Source organism: Pteronotus mesoamericanus, unplaced genomic scaffold (assembly GCF_021234165.1).
Source record: "Pteronotus mesoamericanus isolate MK-2021 breed Mesoamerican mustached bat unplaced genomic scaffold, CSHL_Meso_final contig_50, whole genome shotgun sequence".
Lineage (NCBI taxonomy): Eukaryota > Metazoa > Chordata > Mammalia > Chiroptera > Mormoopidae > Pteronotus > Pteronotus mesoamericanus.
In genome coordinates, this window is record NW_026555186.1 from 8,920,689 (window position 1) to 8,944,469 (window position 23,781).

Sequence of the window (23,781 nt, forward strand, 5' to 3'; positions counted from 1 at the left end):
ATGCTGTGATCAAACATGAACCCATGACTTTCATGGATGGTTCCTATCAGAAATTGACATCTCAGTAGGTTCTCCAGCTGGGGTTCTGTAATTTAGACAGGCAAAAGACAAATTAACATGGGAAAAAAAACAGAAGTATATTCACATGTGCATTGCTCATATACCAGGGAGCACCCAGTGACGAGTAACCCAAAGAGGTAGCTGATTTAGCCTTATATACCATCTGAGGCAAGTTATGGGAAAGTGACTAGGAGGAATATGGTAAACAAAGGTTGTTTAGTAAGGTTTGTTATGCAGATTTACATCAAGAGAGAGAAATGCACTACAAATATAAGCTTCCTTTATAAAAAGGACAACTTGTGCCCCACTGGTGCTCATGCCCTTTAGCACAAAATTATCTATAAACCAAAGAGGCATATTTTGAGGTGGCAGATTCCAGCACATGCAAATTGACTTTTTAAATTTTCTCATGATGTTATTTTTTTTTCCTTTTTATTGAATTTATTGGGGTGACACTGCTTAATGAAATTATACCAGTTTCAGTGCACAGTTCAACAGCACATCCTTTGTACACTGTATTATGTGTTCAACACCCGAAATCAAGTCTTCGTCCATCACCATTTATCCCACTTATACCTTCCTCTACCTCCCTTGACTCCCCTCCCCCCCAGCAATCACCAACTACGCTGTTGTCCCTATTCATGAGTGTTTTGATTTTTTTAAGAGATTTTATTTATTTATTTTTTAGAGAGAAGGGAAAGGGGGGAGAGGGAGAGGGACAGAAACATCCATGTGTGGTTGCCTCTCGCACGCCCAGGATGAGGACCTGGCCCACAACCCAGGCATGTGATTTAGACTAGGAATTGAACCCACGACCCTTTGGTTCACAGGCCAGCACTCAGTCCACTGAGCCACACCAGCCAGAGCTGATTTTTAATACAATTTTTTTTTAATTACCATGGGACAAGTTTCCCCTCTTAGATAAGAGCTGCATTGCCTTGTCACAATTGGAGACAAGACTTTTCCTCATAAGCAGAATCTGGCTTGATAGCCTTTATTGTAAAAATTTAATAGAAGAATCCTAATGAAACTAGAATCTGCAGACTCCAACTTAGAATAGAAGGAGGGATCAGGGACACACCTGAGTTTCATTCTTTCTTCAAAAAAAGTTAGTCATCGCCTTTTGACTATATAATTACCTAGTTTTAAATTAAATTCACTCGGGCCCTGGAAACAACAGTGAAGATCATTTTTTAAAGTAGTAATCAAAAATGTAAGCAAATATGGCCTCTTGCTTATACTAATCTCTACCAGTGTGGTCTAAACTTCCAATGTATCTGAGTAACAGAGTGTGGCAGGATTAGTTTCAGCTTTGGAACAAGGCAGCATCTCAACATTGCTGGCTGTATGTTGTAACAAAGTTGTGTAAGAACGTCAAGAGTTAAAATGTCTTCTGGGGGCCGAGGTAGACTTAATCAGCGTAAACCAGTAAACCAGGATTTGCCTGGTGTGTATTAACACAGATCTGATTTGCTTTCTAATGTAAAGAACAGCCACTCTTCATCTATTCTGGAGTTAACCAACGTCTGTCCGCATTTCGAAAATGAGCAACAATAATTCTGCCTAATCCCTAGCCTTTATGTGTGTGTGATTATTTTAAAAGGAATCTGTATTTGGACTGGAAGCTCTAAGTGGCAATAGCAGGGTGACAGTTTACAGTTATTGGCTATGACAATCCAATTCTTCTCCAGCTCGCCCTGCACATTTATCAGCCTAAAGCACTTGCATCTCATAAACATCTCAGTGAGACTCTCAATGTACAAGGATTCAGTGAGTCAGATGCTAAAGGGATTGACCTTCGCCCGAGTCCCAGAGCCACTGCAGTTTTCGCTTCTGGAATATTAAAGCTGGGAACTCAGAGGTCATTTGCTCTGGTCAGCCCATTTTTTTTTAATTTTTTAAAATTATTATTTTATAGTAGCCATCATTTAGATTGATTTTAAATTGGGTAATGATGGGATCACTTATGCTCAAAGAATGAAGTGCTCTTGAGGAAAAGTTTATAAAAGTAAGATAAACCTTCAAATATTAACATAGAATTTCCTTTCCCCACATCCATCCTAGAAATACTGATACGCTATTGATAAAATTCATTAAGGTGCTGTCACAACATTCATCATCCAATCTGAGTTTTTTGAAACAATAATATGTACAAGTATTTTTTAATTTCCTATGATGCAAGCCACTAAGAATTAAAATAAAATTCATTTTTCAGCACTCATAACTTTGTGTGTGTTTTTAAGCACCTCTCTACATGCACTGAGAACAGCTATCACATTGTTCCCTGAGATAACACTCTTCTCAAAGAAACAGGCACATAGCACTCTTTTTTAAAAGAACTTTTATTTTCAGTTTTGATGTAATTGACCTATAACATTGTATAAGGCATATCATGTTTACATTTATATATTGCAATTTGATTATCACCATAGCATTAATTAACATCCTTATCACATCATGCCGATTATCACTTCTTTTCTGTGGTGAGGACAATTAAGATCTAGTCTCTTCGTAGATTATAATGCAGTGTTGTTCACTATAATCACTGTGCTGTGCTGTGCAGTAGCTCTTCAGAATCTCCTTATCTACTGATTGCAAGCTTTTATACTAAAACAGCATTTCCCCACTACTTCTAGCCCCTACACACCAGCCCCTGGTAACCACCACTCTACTCTCTCTTCTTAAGAGTTTGCCATTTTTAGATTCCACATGTAAGTAATATCATATACAGTGTTCATCTTTCTCTATCTTATCTCAGCATAATGTTCTGTGACCATTCATGTTGTTGCAAATGGTTAACATCTCCTTCTACCACATGACTGGATAGTACTCCATTTTATATGTACACGAGGACTGTCTGGAAAAAGTCCAACCATTTGTAATGTAACGAGAATGGTTTGCCCACATCAGTGTAACCTGGCAGCCAAGGAGAGTGGACTGGAATGTGCATGTGTGAACAATGATGACTTCACTGTACTAGTCAGTGGGGACAGTAGATACTGTTGAGTGAGCATGTGTACTGTGTGGCTGTCACATTCAAAATGACTGAGCGAGTACAGCAAGGAATCTGCATCAAATTTTGCATTAAGCTTGAACATTCCTCCACAGAAACTATTTGGATTCATAAAGTCCAGCTATGGGAAACTGGTGATTGGCAGCTTCATCACAACAACCCACCTGCTCATGCATCACGTCCAGTATCAAGTTTTTTGGTAAAACATCAAATCACCCAGTTGACTCAGGCCTGTTACACCCCAGATTTAGCATCTTGTGACTTCTGGCTTTCCCCAAAACTAAAATCCCCTTTGAAATGGAAGAGGTTTCAGACCATTGATGAGATACAGGCAAATACAATGATGGCATTTGGGAGAATTGTGTGAGGTCCAAAGATGCCTAATTTGAAGGGGACTGAGGCATTGTTGTCCTATGTATAATGTTTCTTGTATCTTCTTCAATAAATATTTCTATTTTTCATAGTATGCAGCTGGATACTTTCTGAAAAGACCACACACACACACACACACACACACACACACACACACACACATACCACATCTTCATTATCAGTTCATTCATTGATGAACACTTAGGTTATTTCTATATTTGACTATTGTGAATAATGTCTCAATGAACATTGGAGTGCAGATATCTTTTCAATATGTTGTTTTCATTTCCGTTGGTTAAATACCCAGAAATGGAATTGCTAGAGCATGCTGTAGCTCTATGTTTAATTTTTTGAGGACACTCCATACTGCTTTCCACAGTCTCTAAACCAAATTTACATTCCCCCCAACAGTGCACAACGATTCCCTTTTCTCCACATGAGGAGAAACACTTGTTATCTCTGTCTTTTTGATAATGGCCATTCTAACAGGTATGAGGTGACATCTCATTTTGATGTGCATTTCCCTGATGATTAGTGATGTGGAGCATCTTTTCATATAGCTGTTGGCCATTTGTGTGTCTTCTTTAGAAAAAAGTCTGTTCAGTTCTTCTGCCCATTTTTAATCAGATTGTTGTTGTGGTTTTTTTAACTGAGTTTTATCAGTTTCTTATACATTTTTGATGATAATCCTTTATCCCATCTCTGGTATGCAAATCTTTTCTCCCATTCCATAGGTTGCCTTTTCATTTTGTTGGTTGTTTCTTTTGCAGAGCAGAACCTTTGAATTTTATGTAGTTCTATTTGTTGGTTTTGTTTTGAACTACTCATTATTATATGAACATTTTGGTAAACTTTAGCATCAAATCAAGATCGACACTTTTATTCTTAAGAATATTAAATCAATGTGGTGTGTGAATCTTTTTGAAGTTATCACATATACTATCTAGAAGGACGGGCAAAACAATCATAACTTACAATCATACTTTGAGGGTTATGATTTCTCAGGGACAACTTGGGAGTGCTTATATCATGCACTCAAATATGCATATGCATGCACATACAGATGCACACATGAGTGTGCACACAGGTACACATTTACATGTGTATATACATATACTTATGAATACACTTGTATATATGCATGCGTGCACATTCAAGCTTACATGCGTATGCTCACATCCACACTCATAAACACAGGTACATGTGTGCATATTGCACTTGTGCACTCATACATGTGTGCACATGCACTTTGCATGGATTCAGGGTGTCATGGGCCTCCAGATTTTGATCAGCCACCCTCTACCCACCTATGACCCAAGGTGTGAATGGGTGAGGATGGATAACGTGGTGATGGACATCCCACTGGTCCCATCCCATTCCAACCCCCAACCAGGGCTGACCTGGATTTTTAAAAAATAAACTTGTTTGCCCTCATTCTTCTTCTTCTTCTCTCCCTTCCCCAGGTGCACAAATTTCCACTATCAGAATAAGATCAATAATAGACTTGTTTAAAATAAACACATTTATTAAGTTAATTTTTAATTAATTTAAACATTTTAAAGTCATTCACTTAAAATGAATTCAGCCCAACTTTTCTTTGATTTGAGCTTTACCATGTTCAGGGATTTAGTTTTAGGTCTACAGGTTAATAGCAACTGAAAGGGTCACAGGAAAGTCTTGCATAGCCACAGGCAATGTTTGATTTTATCGTGATGTAAGACTTGCAATTATTGAAATACTTTCTTTTGTCAATCTGAGTTTCTTCTTTTCATGATAGTCTACATCTCTTTTAAGAAAAGAAAAAAACACAATCATCCTCTATTAAAACAAAGTAAAGGAGCCAATGAATATAATTAAGATTTTATTAAAAAAATTTTAATAAACCTATTATTGCTCATGAATATGGATGATCTCAAGGAAAAGAGCCAACCTGTGCCTGAAATAAAAATAAATTATATTTGAAATATATTTAGAATACATAATTAGTTATTTAAATATCTTCTCAACTAAACCTACTGTCAAAATTATATTTGGAAACAGTAATAACTTTATACTGATAAAGGAAAACTATGGGATAGATATAATTTAAGAAAGGTACTAAAAAAATTTTATTAGAGATTGTAATCCAGAAGAAATTAGTATATTTTCATCAGGTACATTAAAATTTGCCAGTGATCATCAACCAAAATGCTAAAACATTTTAATGTTATTTTCCAATAGGAATAAATGGGGTAGCTTGTTATGGCTGCTGAATACCACTGTGAATTCACTTTACTCCATGAATTGGATTTTTGTATTGACTTGGCTAATTTGAATTATTAGGAAGTTAATATAAGAAAATTATCCAAATGAAGCACTCAAGATATGCCTTCTAATGCTAAACTGATTAATGTTTTTTAGTGATATTAACTTTACTAGCTAAGTATAGAATTTCTGTAGAGTCAAGGGTTATTACCATCCTACTGAAATGACATTTTTGTATTCTCATTTGGATTTATTATTTGTAACATTACATCTTGCATCTGTTATTTTATTCTTCCAGATCATTGCTTCACTTTGCTAGCAGCATAATACTTAAAGAACCTTTGATGCTAGGAACACAAGACACCCTCTAAGGGCCATGTTATCCATTAATTAATTCTTCTATTTATTCAGCATCTATTTGGCGAGCACCAAGTGTGTGTCAGAGCATATTGTATGTGCTGTACATGTTCGGTATACTGTGAGCACTTGGACAAGGTCCTTGCCTTCACTTCGTGGCTGGACCTTGTGAGGAAGAACAGTGAGCAAATGACAAGAAATCAACTAATGAAAAGGCAGAGGAAACATATGACAGTGATGAGGTCTCTGCTGAAAATTAAAATAAGAAGTCTGATAGAAAGTGTCTGGGAAGATAGTTTAGACTGATCCAGAAAAACTTCTCTGGATTTGGCACACTTAAGGTGCCCAGTGAGAAGAAAGTAGGATCAGTGTTGGAGAGTCCTGCAGAAGGATATTCCAGACAGAGAGCAGTAAGTCCAAGAGACCTGAGTTACACACGAGCTGTATGTTTATGGAGAAGAATTAAGGCCATGTTGGCCGGAGCATAATGGCCAGAGTTATGTAGTAGGAGGGCTACGGGGGCATTCACTAATGTGTCCACTGTATCAAACAGAACCTGGCACACAGCAGGTCCTTAAGATGCATGGAGTGAACAAATGGATGACTGAAAGGATCTGCTTGAAGATGAATATATAGGCTTAAGGGAATGCCTTATCATGAAGCTACAATTAGTGGTTTAATTTTATTTTAAGCATAATAGAATATTTTAAGGGGGTATGTAGAGGACTGAATAATGGGCCCCCGAGGATGTCCTAATTCTCAGATTCTGTGAATGTTATCTTACAAAGTCAAAAAGACTTTGCCCGTGGGATTAAGTGAAGGGTTTTGGGAGGGGGAGAGTGTCCTGGGTTATCCAGGTGGGCTCAGTGGAATCACAAATGTCCTTAAAACAGGACAGAGAAGGAGATTCAATAATAGATGCTGAGGTCAGAGTGATGTCAGCATCAAGCCAAGGGACCCAGGCAGCCGTTAAAGCCCAGGAAAGCAAGGGAATTCTCCCCTAATTAGTGCCTTTAGAAGGAGCACAGTCCTGCTGGTCCATTTAGATTCAGACCTCCAGGACTGTAAGAAACCTTAAGTAAGTCTGTGTTGTTTCTATCCACTACATTTGTGGTAACTTATTATGGCAGCAATAGGAAACTAATAAAACTAATAAAGGGTTATTCCAAATTAAAGAAAGTGTTCACCCATTTATAAGTTTCAAACATGAAGGATACATTTTTAAAAGTTAAATATCACTTGCAATCTAAATTAATATTCATTTTAAATTTAGTTACAAAGTTGAGCTGGATCCTCTTCCTGTATTTTCCAGACTCTCAGAAGACTTTGGTAAAAGCATAGGGGGTCTGTAGGGAATGAGAGACCAAGTGGATCTAAGTTAGAATGAGAGGAGAAATTGGGGGCAGAGAGTGTTGTAGGGGGAAGGAGAGCCCAGGAGACAAGGGGGACAGCGAGGGGAGAGAGGAAAGGAAAAAGGAAAAAGAGAGAAGGAGGCATAGCAGCAAGGGAAAGGGCATTAACTACTGTTGCTGCGTAAAAAATTACCCCAAATTTTAGCAGCTTAAAACTACAAACATTCACACAATACAGTCTGAGTTTCAGGAACCCAGGAGCAGCATGTTTGGGTGCTTCTGGCTCCAGACCCCTCATGAGACTGCCATCATCTGAAGGCTGGACAGGGGCTGGGGGGTCTACTTCCTCGTGCAGCCGTTGGCTGGAGGCCTTGGTGCTTCTCCACATGGGCCCACCCATAGGGCTGCATGTGAGTACTCACACTGTGACAACAGGCTTCCCCTCCAACAAGCCATGTGGGACAGCGTGGAGGATACCACAATCACTTTTATATGCCCTAATCTCAGAAGTCACTCATAGTTACCTCTGCCACACCCTGTTGGTCAGAAGTGAATCAATCACTCATGGGGAAAAGGATTGGGTCCCACCATTTGAAAGGAATGTTTGGGCATGCCTTTACACCGTAGAAGAAAGAGAAAGGAGTGAAGAGAAATTTGAGCAAAACACCCATTTCTCATTTGTTGACCAAGAATGTCTAAACATTTTTGTTTTTTTCCACTATTCTCTCGGTTTGGCCAAGACATGGGTGTGTGCGCGCGCGTGCACACAGTAAGGCAGAGGTGGGGTTCTCAGCTGTTTCTCACTTTGGACACCTGCCAGACATGCTGACCTTTATCTCTAATGTCTTCAAAGGCTACTGATTCTACACTCAAGCTTATCTCTAGTGTCCACATAATCTGACCGAAAATCAAAGCTTCGAGGGCCTGCTTCTACTAATTTGCTGAATCCCCCCTGCCTCCAAAAAACAATCCTGCCACATTATATCCAATTTGCCAAGTCCTCATCCAAATGAAGGAAAAGCTGTTCGTGATCAGAGACCCACTGTAGTCCTCACAAATTCATGAAGCACTGTGGGCTGCAGATAGAAAGTAAGATAGAAAGTTCAGAGATGCGGGTCAGGCATTCTGATAAGTTCATTGGAGTGTGAAGCACAGATGGAGCCAGCCTGGAAAGGTGGAATGAATGTGAACTAGGAAACATCTGTCTGTGCGTGATTCTGAATTAGGTTACCCTAATTAATGAATTAATGAGAAAGGAAAGGCAAGAAAAGCCCAATAAAGAGTTATCTTGGATCCAATCTTCTTTTCCAATCCTTCACTTGTGAGATAGTAAATTAGGCCTTCATGTTTTTTAAAAGTTTTTCTCTCTTCTGGTCTCTTTTCTGTTTGTTAGGAAACAGTAAAAATTGCTTTACTGTCATTAAATGCTGTTATTTACATTCTTTTACATTTGTTGCATGTAAAAATACAAAAGTTCACTATTTAGTTTTTAGAGAAAGTGTGTTTACAGCACAACATATCAACCATATTTTAAAACATTTACTAACCTCAACTTTCATGTATTGGTACAATATTTTCAAACCAGGATTTGGGTATGGAAAAACTCATTTTGTTTCTGTATGTTTGCATTGTACACTTAGAACAGACACAAACTCTTTAATGTGACATTTTACAAAGTTATCCTCAAACTCTAGGTAGATAGCAATTTCATTTTAATGTGCTTTTTTAAAATTGAAAAAGTAATTTTTTTACTTTAAAAATAATACTTTTGTGAGGTTGAAAATAAAGATAACTATTTTGATTATTTAATTATACAAAATTTTATAAAACATTTCTCAAGGGGGTGAATAAAGAAACAGGTTCATATATTATTTAAAATGAAATAAATGTATATGATAATGTTCTAGTATTTCAAATCAGTCCAAATCCGAATATATTTTTGAGCACCTTTGCTGTACCATTGAGCATTTTTGTATACTCAATTTAGGATGCTAATGGCAATGCAAGGATGCAACCCACAAGTTAAAGAAAAGGTTGATGCTAAAACAGAGGTGGGAAAAATCTTCCTATAAAGGGAAAAATCTTTCTATAACAGTAAATTATTTAGGCTTTGTGGGCCAAGCAGTCTCTGTCACAGATACTCAACTCCTCCCTCATAGGACAAAAGCAGCCATAGACAGGAATGGCTGTGTTCCAATAAAACTTTATTTACAAAAAGCAGACAGGCAAGAATTGCCCTCAAGCCAGTCCCTGGTACTGAAGGATTGAGTTGAACATACAGGGCACCGCTTTATTTTCTTTCCATTTACTTAAATAGAACTCCCAGCACATGTTACTTTGAAAAAGAATTGGAAGAGTTTGTCTCTACAGTCAAACTTTTGTAGAACTGATTTAAAACTGTGAGCTTTAGTTATTAACAATCTAACATTATTGACTTTCAGATTAGCATTATCAATGTGCTTTGATAGTTGAATATGCTCAATGCAAGAAACTAGTGACACAAATTTTAGAAAAAAGTGTGGTCTGTTTGTTATGAATAGAAAAATTACAGTCTCATTTCTATTATTGAAAACTTATTAAACAAGTTTGAAGTTGTGTTTTTAAAGAAAACTGTGATTCCCAGTATCTACAATGATGATGTCTATTTAGGTGAGTCTTCAGGGAGAATGTAATCTTTCTTTCATAGTAAAATGGAATATAACTTTTTGTTTCTTTTATCTCTATGTATACTGTTTTGAACAACAAAAAAGAATAATTATTTTGAAAGCATTTTTCAAATGCTATTATAACATATTTGTAGTACTTAATGACCTTTCCTAAAATTAATCCCATTTTAAAGACTCTTTAAAAAATATTCAGAAGCCTGAAACATTTCATCTGTTGTGAAAAAGTTTTCTTCTGCTCTGCCTGCGTGATTACTGTTATCCTCTGTCCTGGCAGGTGCGCCCTCAACTTTCTACTGCTCTCTTTGTTGTTATGTAAGAAAGAACAATCTGTAGGTCCTCCTGAGCCTTGCTTTCATAGAAAAGCTGACAAAACTGTCACGAGTGACAGGAAAATTAAATTTCTTGTTGAGCCTGTTGTCATCAGACCTGATGCTGGATTCTCGTAAGGTCCTGCATGATGGCAACTGGCTCTCTATGGAGACTAAGTGAATCAGATAGACTACGTGTGCACATGGAAGTCTTGGATAAGACTAACATGCCCTCATAGTCCATTTCAGACAACTGTCACTGCTCTTTGATTTTGGTTAGAATTTGGGTACTTGGTCCCTTGTATTAACAGTGAAATGGAAGTGTGATCATTATCCTCAATTCAATCAGGTCTCTCCCTGGTTAGTCACTTAGATGGAACAAAGATAATCATGTCACAATTCCTCTGCCCCTTTGTCAGGTATTCACACACTCTTTTAGTGGGCTCACACAGTGTTCTAGAATGAAAGGTGTGCTCAGGGACATGTGCTCACACTCTCTTAATGCCTCTGCCCATGCTGTTAACCTGATGAGGGAAAACAGTGTTGAGATGAGAAAAACAGTGGCCATACAAAAGCTCTGTTTGTGTCTCTCCTGCAGGAGTCCTTTGGAACCTCTCATCTTGTGATGCTCTCAAAATGCCAATCATCCAGGACACCCTGGCGGTGTTGACAAATGCCGTGATTATCCCCCACTCAGGCTGGGAAAATTCACCCCTTCAGGATGACCGAAAAATACAGCTGCATTCGTCACAGGTGCTGCGAAATGCCACTGGATGCCTAAGGTGAGTCCTGTCATTGTCTCCTCCTCCTGTCTCATCCATGTTCTCTGTTTCTGCAGCTTTAATTGCCATTTTACCAAAGATCAGAGTGTTCTGGAAGGATGACTGTTGATAAGGCAAAGGAGTATGTATGAGAAGTTAGCAAATACATTTCTAATGAGGTGTAGGCATCTCCCACTATCTTGTACCTACACCAGTGTTCAACTTATTTAATGTGTTTTCCTCAATCTTGAGCAAAAAAATAAAAATAAACATTTTCATTTCAACCAAACATAATTCATTTTCTGTGGTGGAAAACAATATTTTGTAGTAATTTCCCATGTTATGACATATCATGCACATAGAATAACCAGGGAAGCCAGTTGCTTGCGAGAGAGTCCATGACAGATACACACAGATCTAGTTACCTGTTGCCAGTAGCTATTTTTTTTACTTTTTTCTGTGATTGCAAGAAACTATAATCCTTAGAACAGTTCTTTAATAAGGCCTGTCATATGAAATTTTTCAATAATAAAAGCAAATATGTTGTAACTTTCGCCCAACGCATTTTTACAAAAATCATATTCCATTTAAATTTTGCCCTTAGAAAAGAATGTAATAATCAAGTTCTTCCAAACTCCAGAAATTGTGGTCCCAAAGATGTTGTATTATGTACCAGAGTTGGAAACCTCTGCTGGAATAAACTTAATGAATGATGAGGCAGGGGTAAAAAGCGATTTCAAATACCTAGTCAAATAATCTATATTTCAAAAGTAAAACGTACAGGATTGCTTTTGCTGGGCTGCTTCAAAGCTGCCTTTTCTCCTACAGTTGATTGGTTTCGAGATGCAAAAACTCGTCTCTACTGAGAAGGAACAAAATCACCTAGGCGACATTAATAATAATTACCTCATGAATATTTATAACAGTGCTCTCAGCCTCCAGTCTAGAGAGGGGTGTGTGTGTTTGTGTGAGATGTGCATGCACAGAAGAAGGTAGAGAGAGGCTGCCTCCATAAACGTCAACGTGCTTTCGTGGGCAGGAATAGGAAATCTGCTGACAATGTTGCTTCTCCTCAAGGTCACAAAATAATGATCTTTTGACACAGTTTCTTTGGATAGTCTCCATCAAAAGCCAAATGAACAGTTCTCCAAAAACTCCATTGAACCATTTATTTTATAACCTCTTAAAGTCTATTTTCTTCCAGAAACCTCCTATCCTACCATAAGAAATAAAACTCTCCCAAAGCGAAAACTGTAGGTGCTTCTGACCCTTTATATCTGATTTTTTTTTCCTACTTCAGTTATTTGCAAGTATTACAAGTAATCTTACCCTTACAAGCATCACTGACTTGTAGACTTATCATTGCTAATGAAGAGCCTGGAAAGTGTCTCAGAATCGATTATAGAAGTACAGTTAGCAAAGATGATGCGGTTAGCTCAGTCAAAGTTTTCCCTGAATAGTAGAGTAACATAATTACATACTTATGATGCCTGAGTTAAGGATGTAGGCCACTGCCACCAAGAGCATACATTCAACACCATTTGATGAAAAGTCAGATGACGATCTAGACCAGGGTGGGCGTATGGGTCCCTCTTAAAGGTCACCTGGCTAAGCTTAGCATCTGGGATGTGACCTAGAGCAAAGGTAGGTCAAAGCGAGCAGCTCTCCATTCCTCTCTATTCATATACACAGAGCTTTGACCTGTGCTATCTCTTTCACTGGCCAGGAGTGACCGCATCAGAGGAAGCAAAAAATGGGGACATCGGATTTAGAAAAGAGTTTCATGTAACCAAATTGTCTTTCCTTTAGTCCCGACGCAACCAGGTTTAGGGTTTTCCCACTTTTCTGAGTTTATCATGTGAACAAGAAACCAAACTTATCAATGTGTGGTGAATATTTCACTGTCCTCTTCATTAAATGATTGCCCTCCTACAGAAAGAAATGTAATTTCTCCTCTCTTGTTTGAACATATTTATGAACCATTCCACATTGATAAGCATGGTGGACAAAGAGAAGAAAACAGCCCTGGGAAGGGGCTAAAATTACAATTGTTTATCAAATAAAACCTCAGTGGATGAAAGGTTTCGATAAATTTCTACTTTTACTTGCCATCTACTTAGATTTTAATATGTAAGGTATTTACATTTTTCATTTTTCTAACAAATCCCAGAACTTATTTACATTGAAGAAATTGTTTTCCCTGCTGCTCCTGTCTTGCAGCAGCTTTATCTGGAAGCATTTGCTGAGTCCCTGCTGTGTGACCAGGAGGGACCAGGGAGGCAGAAATAAACATGGCAGCCCCAGCACTTCGGAAACATATAACCTATTGCCAGAAGATGGCACCCACACAACTAACCCTCATGTAACATTTCAGGATGCCAAGATTAGGGTAGTTCAGAAGGAAAACCTGGGGAGAAGGTGACAAACAGCCAGTGTGGTCAAAAAAGTCTTCAAGAATCAGGGGAGACTGGGTCCAAAGAGAGAAAGGACTTCATCAGTCATCTCAGTGGGAGAGCACTGTGGCCAGAAAGAGTGGCAGGTGCACTCTGGCACAGATGTGGGGGATTCCAGGATCTGTAAGTGGTCTGCAACCCTAGGAGACTTCAGGAAATGCATCTGGCATAGTTGTTCCATTCCAGGTGATGAGGGGCCTTCAAAGCAAAGCTAAGGAAAATAGACCCAAGTGTGTAAGGAGTCAAGAGCAATGGCGAATATTGATCAAGAGCCCAATGATCAGCTATGTGAGGGAGCAGTTGTGCAGGACAGATGAGGGACAGGTGCGGAGAAGTGACAATCGGAGTGGAGCTGTGAATTTACTGGGGACACTCTGCATGCCTGCTTTTTAAGGTGCCTTCTGTGAACCACAGTGAGTGTCAGTATTTTGTTCCATTCTATTAAATTTAACTGTCACTGATTTGTAGCTTTGCAAACTATTTCTGTGGATCTTTACATTTCATACACCTAACCTACCAAACATCATAGCTTAGCCGAGCTTCCCTCAGATATGCTCAGGACATTCCCATTAGCCTACCAGTGGGCAATTATTCTTGAGTTTCATCTCAAGAATAATTGCCTTTCTCTTCTTTCTGACCGGAAGCAAGAGACACCGATGGCAATTTTGTGGATAGGATGGGACGCAAAAAACACAATGTCCAAAAAACGTTGGCAACCGTAGAGTATTGGCCTGTCGTTTACCCTGGTTGTTGCGCGGCTGGAACTGCAGCTCACTTCCACTGCCCAGCATCACGGAGAGCCTCTGTGCCACATGTCACTAGCCTGAGAAAAGATCAAAATTCAAAATTTGAAGTACGGTGTTCAATTGAATCCATATAGCTTTTGCACGAATATGAAGTCAGAAAACAAGTCAAGCCACCACAAGTTGGGACCATCTGTGCATTGTTTATTCTTGAATTTATTATAAGTTCAGTACCTCATATCTAGCAAATTATGAAGCCAGTCTTTACACCCATGTCTTGACTTCTGATCTAGACTATTCTGACTATACCTCCCGAAGGGGGAAAAATGTTATATGAGATGGGATGAACAGCTCTGTGCTTAATACAACCACCAATAAATGAGCAGTACTCTCTGCATGCCAGTTTCTTTAATTTGCTTCTTGACATTTACTGAGTGGCATCCACTTGCTCAGCATCCCTTTTTCCTTTGATTGCTGCTCTTGGCTCCCTCTTCCTCCTTGCTTACTTTCCCTTCTCCTCTCTTAGAATCTCAAGGATGGGGTGGGCAGGTGGCCAGGCCTCTCACGTAGCCTCACGCAAGTCCCTCTCTCCACCAGCCTCTTAATTCTCAAGTTAGATAATCAGTCAGAGCAATGGGTGCCTTTTTAAAAAAAAGATTAAGTCTATAGTTTAAGGCATACCCTAGGTAATAAAGTTGACATTAGTTGTCCAGTACTCAGATTCCTTCATTCTTTTACTGATGACTTAAAATGACTTGATAGTTTTGGCTTGTTTCTCTAACTATAGTTTTCAAGAATATGTAAATATAATATATAAAAGAATATATGTAATATATGAGTATTTAAAATAATATGTAAAAGAAAATTAAATTCTTTTCTTAGGATAGTATTCCCTAACCCAGTGTGGCTCACAACACCAATAGAAAGAGCCTATTTTAGGTAAAAGTAGATTTGTCAGAGCATTATTAGAAATCATTACTCTCATTTTTGGTTCCTAGCAGGAGTCAAACTTTTTTAAGGTTATTTTAGGGTGGGAAGCTTAGGTTAAAAATTTAAGCAATTACTATTTTGAAGTAGATCACCTTTTGAATTTTCAGAAAGAAAAATGTTATGATTGTAGAGTGGACATCCTTTTTAACCACTTTTAAACCTCCAAAAACTTATCAGAGTTAAAATTTACATTAAGTTAGAAGAAAGGCAGAGCCTTACTTAGTAAGCTTAAAGTCTGGAATGCTAACACAGTGCAATCTTTAGACAATTTGGTGCTGTCTTAATAGACTTTGTCCAGTTTCTCAAGCCTTTTATTTAACAGTAGATGTTGTACCAATATCAGTGGGGACACCACCCCTTGCCCAAGCCTGGAGCACAGGGCACACTCTTGGGGACATTGTAAAGAGAAGGGCACCTTGCCTTTGCCTTTTCTGAAAAGGCATAATCAGTTTTCACGGGGAGATGTCATATGCTGACATAACAAAAATTTCAGCATGGGTGAAATATACAATGAAAAGTTAATGCCCCAGCCCCTTTCCTTTTCAAATTCATTTTGGGGTAGAAAACGGAATTTTTCCAAAGCAGATCTATCTATCTGTTTGTTCCTGAAGTCCCTGTCTGTCATTGAGGAAACAAGATAAAAATGTAAGAAAAAAAGTCTCTTAAATTTTGAATTTTTTTGGAGGACCATATTGATAAACTAGATTGTGGTGTCCCGGAAGCAGTGCCGGATGAGGACAGCTGGGGGTGACGAGCAGGGGGAGGGGCTCGTGTCCACAGGCTTCCTTCCACTCACACCCCCCCACCCCTCACCCCCCACCCAGTCATGCACCAATACTCACCATCTTCCTCATTTCTTTCCCTTCTCTAAATTTGGCTTCTTGCTCCAATTCTGCCCACTTAAAGCTTTAGTTGTTAATAAAAATCATTTTAAAACATGCCCTAAAATAAATGTGCTAAATGTTAGAAAGACATAAGATGGAGAAGCATGAAGTTGTTGTAATAGTCTTTTCTTCCCCATCACTTTGTGACTGAGGGGCCCTCCTGAGAAACTGCTTTCCTGTGGCCCAAGCCAGGCGACTCACACCTGGAAGTAGGTTCAGATTTGTGCTCATGACTGTTTCACTGCACAGGGTGTAATCAAATACTTTTCTTAACCTTTAGCCAGAATAATCATCACCTTCAACCAAAACAGGTATTGACCATCCATGGCCTGACCACTGCCTAGTGAAGATTAGTCTGGCTCAGCTTGTGGACAAGCTTATCATGGCTGAGGTCACCACAGTGGGTTGAATAAGTGTCCCCTCAAATTTGTGTCCACCTGGAAGCTCAGAATGTGACCTTATTTGGAAGTAAAGCCTTTGCCAGTATAATAACTTAAGTAAAGATGAGGTCATACTGGATGAGGGTGTCCCTAAATCCACTGAAAGATGTCCTTATAAGAAGAGGATATGCACACAGGGACACATGAGGAGAAGGCCATGTGAAGACAGAGGCAGAGAAAGGATGATGCAGTCATAAGCCAAGGAACCCCAAGGATTGCTGAAAGCTCCTAGCAGCTAGGAAAAGGCAAAGACAGGTTCTTCCCTAGGGCCTTCGGAGGGAGCCTGGCCCTGCTGACACCATGACTCGAGACTTCTAACCTCCAGAACCATAAGAGAATAAACTTCTGTTCTCAGCCACCCAGTTGGTGTTTTTTTGTTCCAGCAGCCCTAGGAACCCAATGTCATCCCCCTGGTAAGTAAGCTGGAGGGGACCTGCAAAGCTGGGGAGCCATTGGAATACATAGCGCTGGGAGGAAAGGCATAAAGAACTCAAGGAAGCTGTCTGTCCCCAGACAGTGCCCACACACTGGAAAGGACCTAGATTGAGAGCTGTTTTTCTCTGTGCACAAGTCCTTTCCCCTCAGGCGCAAAGCAAAACATCACCTACAGCAGGATAGGGCTCTGCAACCCAGGCGTGGCTGCCCCACATGTGGATCTGATCTGTGTTTGCTGCTCCTGTGTATGAACCTCCCCTTTCCCTACTGACTTTGAACTAGCTTCTGAAAGTTGCATGGATTTGTTTGATGCTGCAGAGGGCTAGAAGTCATTGTAGGTTCTCATGCAGGGCACGTGGCATGATCTCAGTATCGTTTAAGGAAGCTGGCTCCAGCAGCGGGGTACAGAATGGATGCTTTCTCAATTAAATGTGACACACGACCGTGTTTCCCAATTACAGTATCACAAATCAATATTGGAAAGAACCCTGTCACAGCCATTATCATCACTCCAGAGTGAACTGCAGGTGAAGCCTTTGCCGGGTACCCTTTCTCACTTTTTGATCTATCAGCTCAGTAGTAACGCTGCTCTCTGTTACTGTGTGGCTGGGTTGCATTTAGTCGTGTAGACTTGGGACTTTATCTCCAGCTGAAGTATTTGCACAAGGCTGGCTTTGCTAACTTCCACAGCTCATTTCCTGTTTCTGTCGAGTCATTTATTTATTTTTATGATTCTATTCCCACTTCAGCATCTTGTCCTGAAGGACAACAATATACAACCCTAATTTTTTCCATCTATCTTTGTGCACATGCGAATATTATTAAGCCTGTCAAAGGAACTGCGCTGCGCCTTTGCTTATGAATATAATTAAACTCGCACCCTCAATTAGTCATTTTAACCCATATAATGGATGAGTGCTTGGTCCCATGGAGCCACTAATTCTGGAGTGACCTTGAGAAAACACTGTCACAAAGTAATACCAGTGATAATCACACTCTTGCTGGAAAGCCCCAAGGACACGTATTTTATGTGGCTTACTCATGCATTAACCTCAGGTAAGAAGAATTATTATTATTTTCATGTTATGTTCAGTTGGTTGCCGCTATTATTCATCTAAGAAGAATCTTTTTTAAAAAGTATTTTTTAAGCCTTGTCTAATGAGCTCTGGATTTATCCCAGTCTTCTGTGGCAGCTGAATTGAACACTCTTATCCAGCTGCTTCAAAAGGAGACAGCCTTGTGTACGTGGGTGCTAAGAACAGGCAAGAGGCCCCCTCGCCCCACTCTCCCCCCATTTTCCCACACCTGGTCCTAAAGTAGAAGATGTTCCTCACCCGAGCAGTTCTCCACTTCTGATCAGTGTGTCCATTATGAATGCAAAGTAAATATTTTTGAGGGGTCACGACTCAGCAGTGACGGTCCTCTCCAAAGAAAGAGAACAGCGTTTGAGAGGGCAGAAGGACTGCAGGGTCTTAGGACTCCATCAGAGAGGATGGACAGGCTGCCCCTCACCTCCCATGGTGCACGGCTCTAGCTCACTTCCTCCTACCCAATCCTAAGGAGGTAGTGGTTTATACTGAATTCATTTGTTAAGGCTCTCACAACAAAGTACCACAGACAGGGTGGCTTAGACAGCAGAAGTGTATTGTCTCACAGTTCTGGTGGTTAGATATGAGATCAAGGTGTCGGCACGGCTGGTTGTCAGAGACCTCTCACTGGCTTGCGGACGGCCACCTTCTCATGTCCTCACGTGGTCTTCCATCTCTGTCCTAATCTCATCTTCTTATAAGGATACCAGTCATGTTGGAATATGGCTCATGCTAAAGATCTTGTTTATCTTAATTACCTCTTTAAAGACACTATCTCCTAATACAGTCACATTCTAAAGTACTAGCACTGAGGACCCCAACATATGAATTTGGGGTGGTGAGGACACAATTTAGACCATAACAATTCTGTAATAGATAGCTTTCACTGTTTATTTTCACTTTGAGAAATAATTTTCAGTAAGTTAAAACATTCTTGCAAGGTCATGTTGACCAATATGAAACATATTTTGATTAATTGTATAGTAGAAACCAGTATTATACGCACTCCCTAATTTTAGCTCTTGTTAAGTTTTAGTCTCTATTTCTCTGAGTAAAAGTGAAACTTTCCTTTTCTTACCTCCAAGAAAAGATGATCACCAATGGAACTTCAAGAAATTCTCTATACAGCAACATAAGAATTATAAAGGCCAACTAATAAATTTGTTGTTGAATTGGGGTTTACATAGTTATATATGCTAAAGGTCTTGTGCTTTGATGAAATCAATACTGATTTAACAATAAAGGAGGGGAATTAGAGAATCTCTCTCTATATATTCCTCTTAAAATCTAAATATTGAATGTATTTGAAATGACCTTTCATCTGGAATCAGGTATCTACTCTTGAGCCCCAAATTTGATGCATCTTGAGGGAAACTAGGCTACATTATTTTGGCCTTAAGATCCAGGACTGTAAAAGAGAGGTTTGACCTAGACATCCCTGATTAGATGTAAAATAAAATGTAAAACATGGCCAGGATATTCGCTAGCTAACCCCAAGTGTTTTCTAAATCGGGGTTCCCAACTGAGGACGCCCAAAGTGTGGCATCACCCTTGAGGACCAAAGGCTGTAGGGCTTGGCCTTTGGCCTTACCTGGTCACAAACTAGATCTTAAAGCTGCAATTCTGTCAGAAGGAAATTAACTTTTGGTTTAGAATTACTATAATGCTATGCTTCTTTAATATTCATGCTGTTTAATGCAGTTGTCTCAATAATCCAGTAAGGTAGAAGTTTCTATTCCATTTTACAGATCAAGATGATGATCATAAGAGTAAATTGCTCCAAGTCATATCATGAGTAAAAGAAAAGGTGATGTAAATGTGCGGTTGTATGATGCCACAACTGGGCCCCTCCCTCTCCATCACGTTCCATTAGAGGCAAGACGCAGCCCAAGATTTTGTGTTTTTATTTACACCTAAGGAAGGATGCTGGCTCAGACCAGAACCTATGAGAAGCAGACACCAAGACATTAGCAATCCATGCAAGATATTTGATCAGTGTAACACTGGAGAGGAGAAATGGATGGGAGCCAGAGGACCTAGGAGAGCCATCAAACCATGATGCAGGTCTGACCTCAAGTGCAGGAAGGAAGGAGGGAACGAAGGAAGGGAGGGAGGGAGGGAGGTGGGAGGGAGGGAGGAGAGGGGACAGGAGGGGAGGGGAGAAGAAGATTGGGTGATGATGCATTAGACTCCAAGGGTGTGCAGCAAGGCCACTAGAGTTCTTGAGCTCAAGCACTCCTTCCAAGGAGTCCCATATCTCCCAGGGACAGGTTTCCTTATCACTGCTGCCAAGCTCAGAGTTGCTGGCTGACTGTCTCTGTGGGAAATGAGGCCTCGGCGTGAAGGCAGACACAGTGATGGATTTGAGGGCTCAGCAGCAGTGCCATGAATCCGTGATGCTCCTAACTCAGAGATTTGAGTGAGAGCATTTTATGGGCAGTCCGTAAGCCTAATCATCACCAGCACTTTCATTTTCCATAGCCTGTCACTGAAAAGTCATGTTATAATCAGAAAGTTGCTTGCTGGTATCCAAATAAGAGGAGTTAGTTATATTGACTGAAAGTTTCATTCTCAACATCTATTCTTTTGAGTCCTAACTACGTGCTTGGCTCTGTGGTAGGCATGAGGGTTATGAGGAAGAGCAAATATACAGAGTCTGTGGAGTTTGCTGTCGAAAGTCACACATAATGTCCTTAAGACAACCTGATGTATCCAGGTCCCATTAGGCTGCCCCCGGACTGGACAAGGTGGAGCGTATTTTTCCTAAGTAATGCCTCAATAGGAGATATGTTTTGTTTTCCAGTATTTTCATGGCTGACCAACCTCCCTCTTACTGATACATTTTTTTCTTTACACATAAAAAGCTTTTTTACCTTTACTTGGTTTGCTGTTCTATCTGGTAGCCCTGAAGCTTTCTATCTCTTTAGGATTTTTCATTTCTCTTATCTTTTCTATTAGGAATAGTCTCAATTTTTTTTTAATTTTATTTTTCAGTTCCTTCAGAAGACCTTTCTATCCCCCAAGATTTTTGCCAAGTTCTTCCCAGCATTTATGTTCAATCAACTGGTAATTGGGATCATTTTTCCCCAAGCATTATTTTGTTTCCCTAAGCAAGAAAAAGTGAGATTATAATGATTCACCTAAAATATAAATGATTAATATAAAATCACATTATTCTGTTCCTTCTTAAGTTTCCAGCATTTATTTCTGCAAAATTTGATCTACTTAATTATGAACATTTGCAGGATCTAACTAAAACTTATTTTAAATTATTTACACTATAATTTGGTGGCAAATATGGGCTTCTCTTAAAAGGACAAGCAACTATTAAATTTTATCTTTTCAATATGAGCAGTCATTCTTCCTATTAGGATATGAATATTCAAATATTTCAATTAGTATGAGCAAATTACTTCCTGTGAAAAAAGATTAAATGAAAAAACTTAATTTCCAATTGGCAGACAATGGTGTTTAATACTGATCCTTATAAAACATTGGATTGTAGGGTGTTAACTCCCTGATAAATAAAAAGAAAATTGTAAGAGATGGTTTATTCTTAAAATCCTTCATAACTTCTTGATATTAAAAATATAATTTTTCCTCCTGCTGCCTCCCAAATTACATTATGTTGCATCAGAAGTAGTGTCCCTAGAGAACAAGTGAAGGAACAAGTCTATTAACCATAAATTAAAGAAGAAAGAGCTTGCCAAGCATTTCACTTCTTGCTTATATACTAAGTCTCTCCAGTATTTTAACACATCTATAATATTTTCATACTATTTCTCACTCCCCTTTCCAAAGCAGCACTTATTTTAAAATAAGTAAAGCCAGCATTTACCAGAGTTGGGACAAACCAACCAAGGAGATGAAAGAACTCATAAAAGAACAAGCAGAGTATGTGTGGAGGCTAGTCCATGTTCATTATCATTAGCTGAAGACCTCCAACTTGCAGGTACTTGCTCTTGGAGAAAAGAGAAATGTAACCAACAAGAGCCACAAATAACATTTTCCAGAGGCACAAAGTCAGAGATCACGCCTCCTGCCCACCATCACGTGAATTCAGAGGCAGGAGCTGGGTGCCAACTCTGCTCTGCACAGCCTGTCTCAATTCTGCCACCTGCCTCATTCTTTTCCCCCTTCAGTCTAGCTGTTTCTTAATCAACCAAGAATATTTTATATAGCTTTCATTTCTTTCTTAGTTGACCAAGAATATTTTAAATAATAGAGTAGAAATGGTCTGATTCGTCACTCCAGTCTCACGGACTGCCTTCCCGGGTTCGCAGCCTCTTCATGTCATGCAGAGACGTCCTTGACTGTTTACTTAAGGGCATTGGGCAGACTGCTGTGGCTGAAGGCTGAGTGGGACATCTGGTTCCCTGGGTTTCTCTCCATCACACTTTGGAGCTGTGATCGGGAGGAGTGAGAAGTGGGGTCTCTGAACATGAAGAGCTCTGGTGCATGAAGGTCCTAGGAGGAAGAGGTGCAGGTGGGGTGAATGGGGAAAAAGCATCTGCACTTGGTGCTCTGCTCTGCGCCGTGGAGCTCCTGGTGGCCTCCCTCCCTGTGAGGGGATCTTCCTCTTCTCATAGAATCGCTCATCTCACTGCTCATTCCGGAAACAGGGAATTGGGGAAGCTACTGAAAGTAAAAATCATTATTCTTTTGTTTTTGTTAGAAAGGTCTTGTTCTGAGGTGGCAGAAGCTTCTGGAAGTACCAAGTAAAATGTTTTCTTATGCAGAGAAGAGCCAAAGAGAGGGCAGCTCTGCCCAGATTTTATGCTTGGTCTACATTTTCTTGCCTCTTGAAAGGTTTAAGCAAAAGAAGCAATAGTAATAACAGGTGCTAACTGGAGTGACAACCTTCAATACTGGATTTTTAGGACACTCAGCTCTTCTGCCTGTGTCAGAAATCCATTTTCAGTTTTTCAGTCTGGTAAGTAAAAGGACAAACATGTCAGGACTTCAGATTAACCCTGTGTCCTTTGTTATTGTCCCGTAGAGGTACAAATACATCATTACTCCCCATTAGCAAGCAGTCAACCAGCAAGGAAGATGCTGTGCCATGGATGTACTAACTGGAGCTAATGAATCCTAACAACTAATTACATTTCTCTTAAGGTAACTTAAGACCAGAGAGTAGCTTTGTTAGCACAAAGATTTTATGTGGGAATGGCAATACCCAGGAAGAGGGCAGCTGATTAATCACCCGCCATAATTCTCCATAATAGTCCTGTCTGGATGTTTGTATCCAGACCATTATTCTTGCCTGACCTTATTTTGGACCGACAATGTAATTGGTAATTGTGGACTAATTTCTATAAACAAACAAGGGTCTGGCTAACTGCAAGCATTGTCACCGTGATTGGTACTTACTACTCAAAGAGCTCTCTGTTATGTACAAGTTTGTGAGTCAGGTAGCTGGAGCCGATGAAGCTTACTGCAGAAAAAAAAAAAATTATTTCAAGTAAGAAAAAGCATTATGCCCTTAAGGCTGCCTGGGAGCACATGGCTGTGGTCTGCCCCATGGAGTGCCCTTGTGTTTTGGAAGAAAATGATTTCAGGTCTTTGCTTAGAATCTTGATAGGCCCGGAAGGGCAGTAATTCTCCTTAGCATG

The 23,781-nt window shown here is 39.6% G+C and overlaps 1 protein-coding gene across 1 annotated transcript in view; it reads left to right on the top strand.

The window, feature by feature from the left end:
- CTNND2 (catenin delta 2) overlaps positions 1 to 23,781 on the top strand; it is an 821,124-nt gene that overhangs the window by 644,155 nt on the left and 153,188 nt on the right. The window contains exon 12 of the mRNA XM_054578328.1: positions 10,971 to 11,154. Coding sequence (XP_054434303.1) covers positions 10,971 to 11,154 — 184 coding nt within the window. The remainder of the gene's footprint in view (positions 1 to 10,970; positions 11,155 to 23,781) is intronic.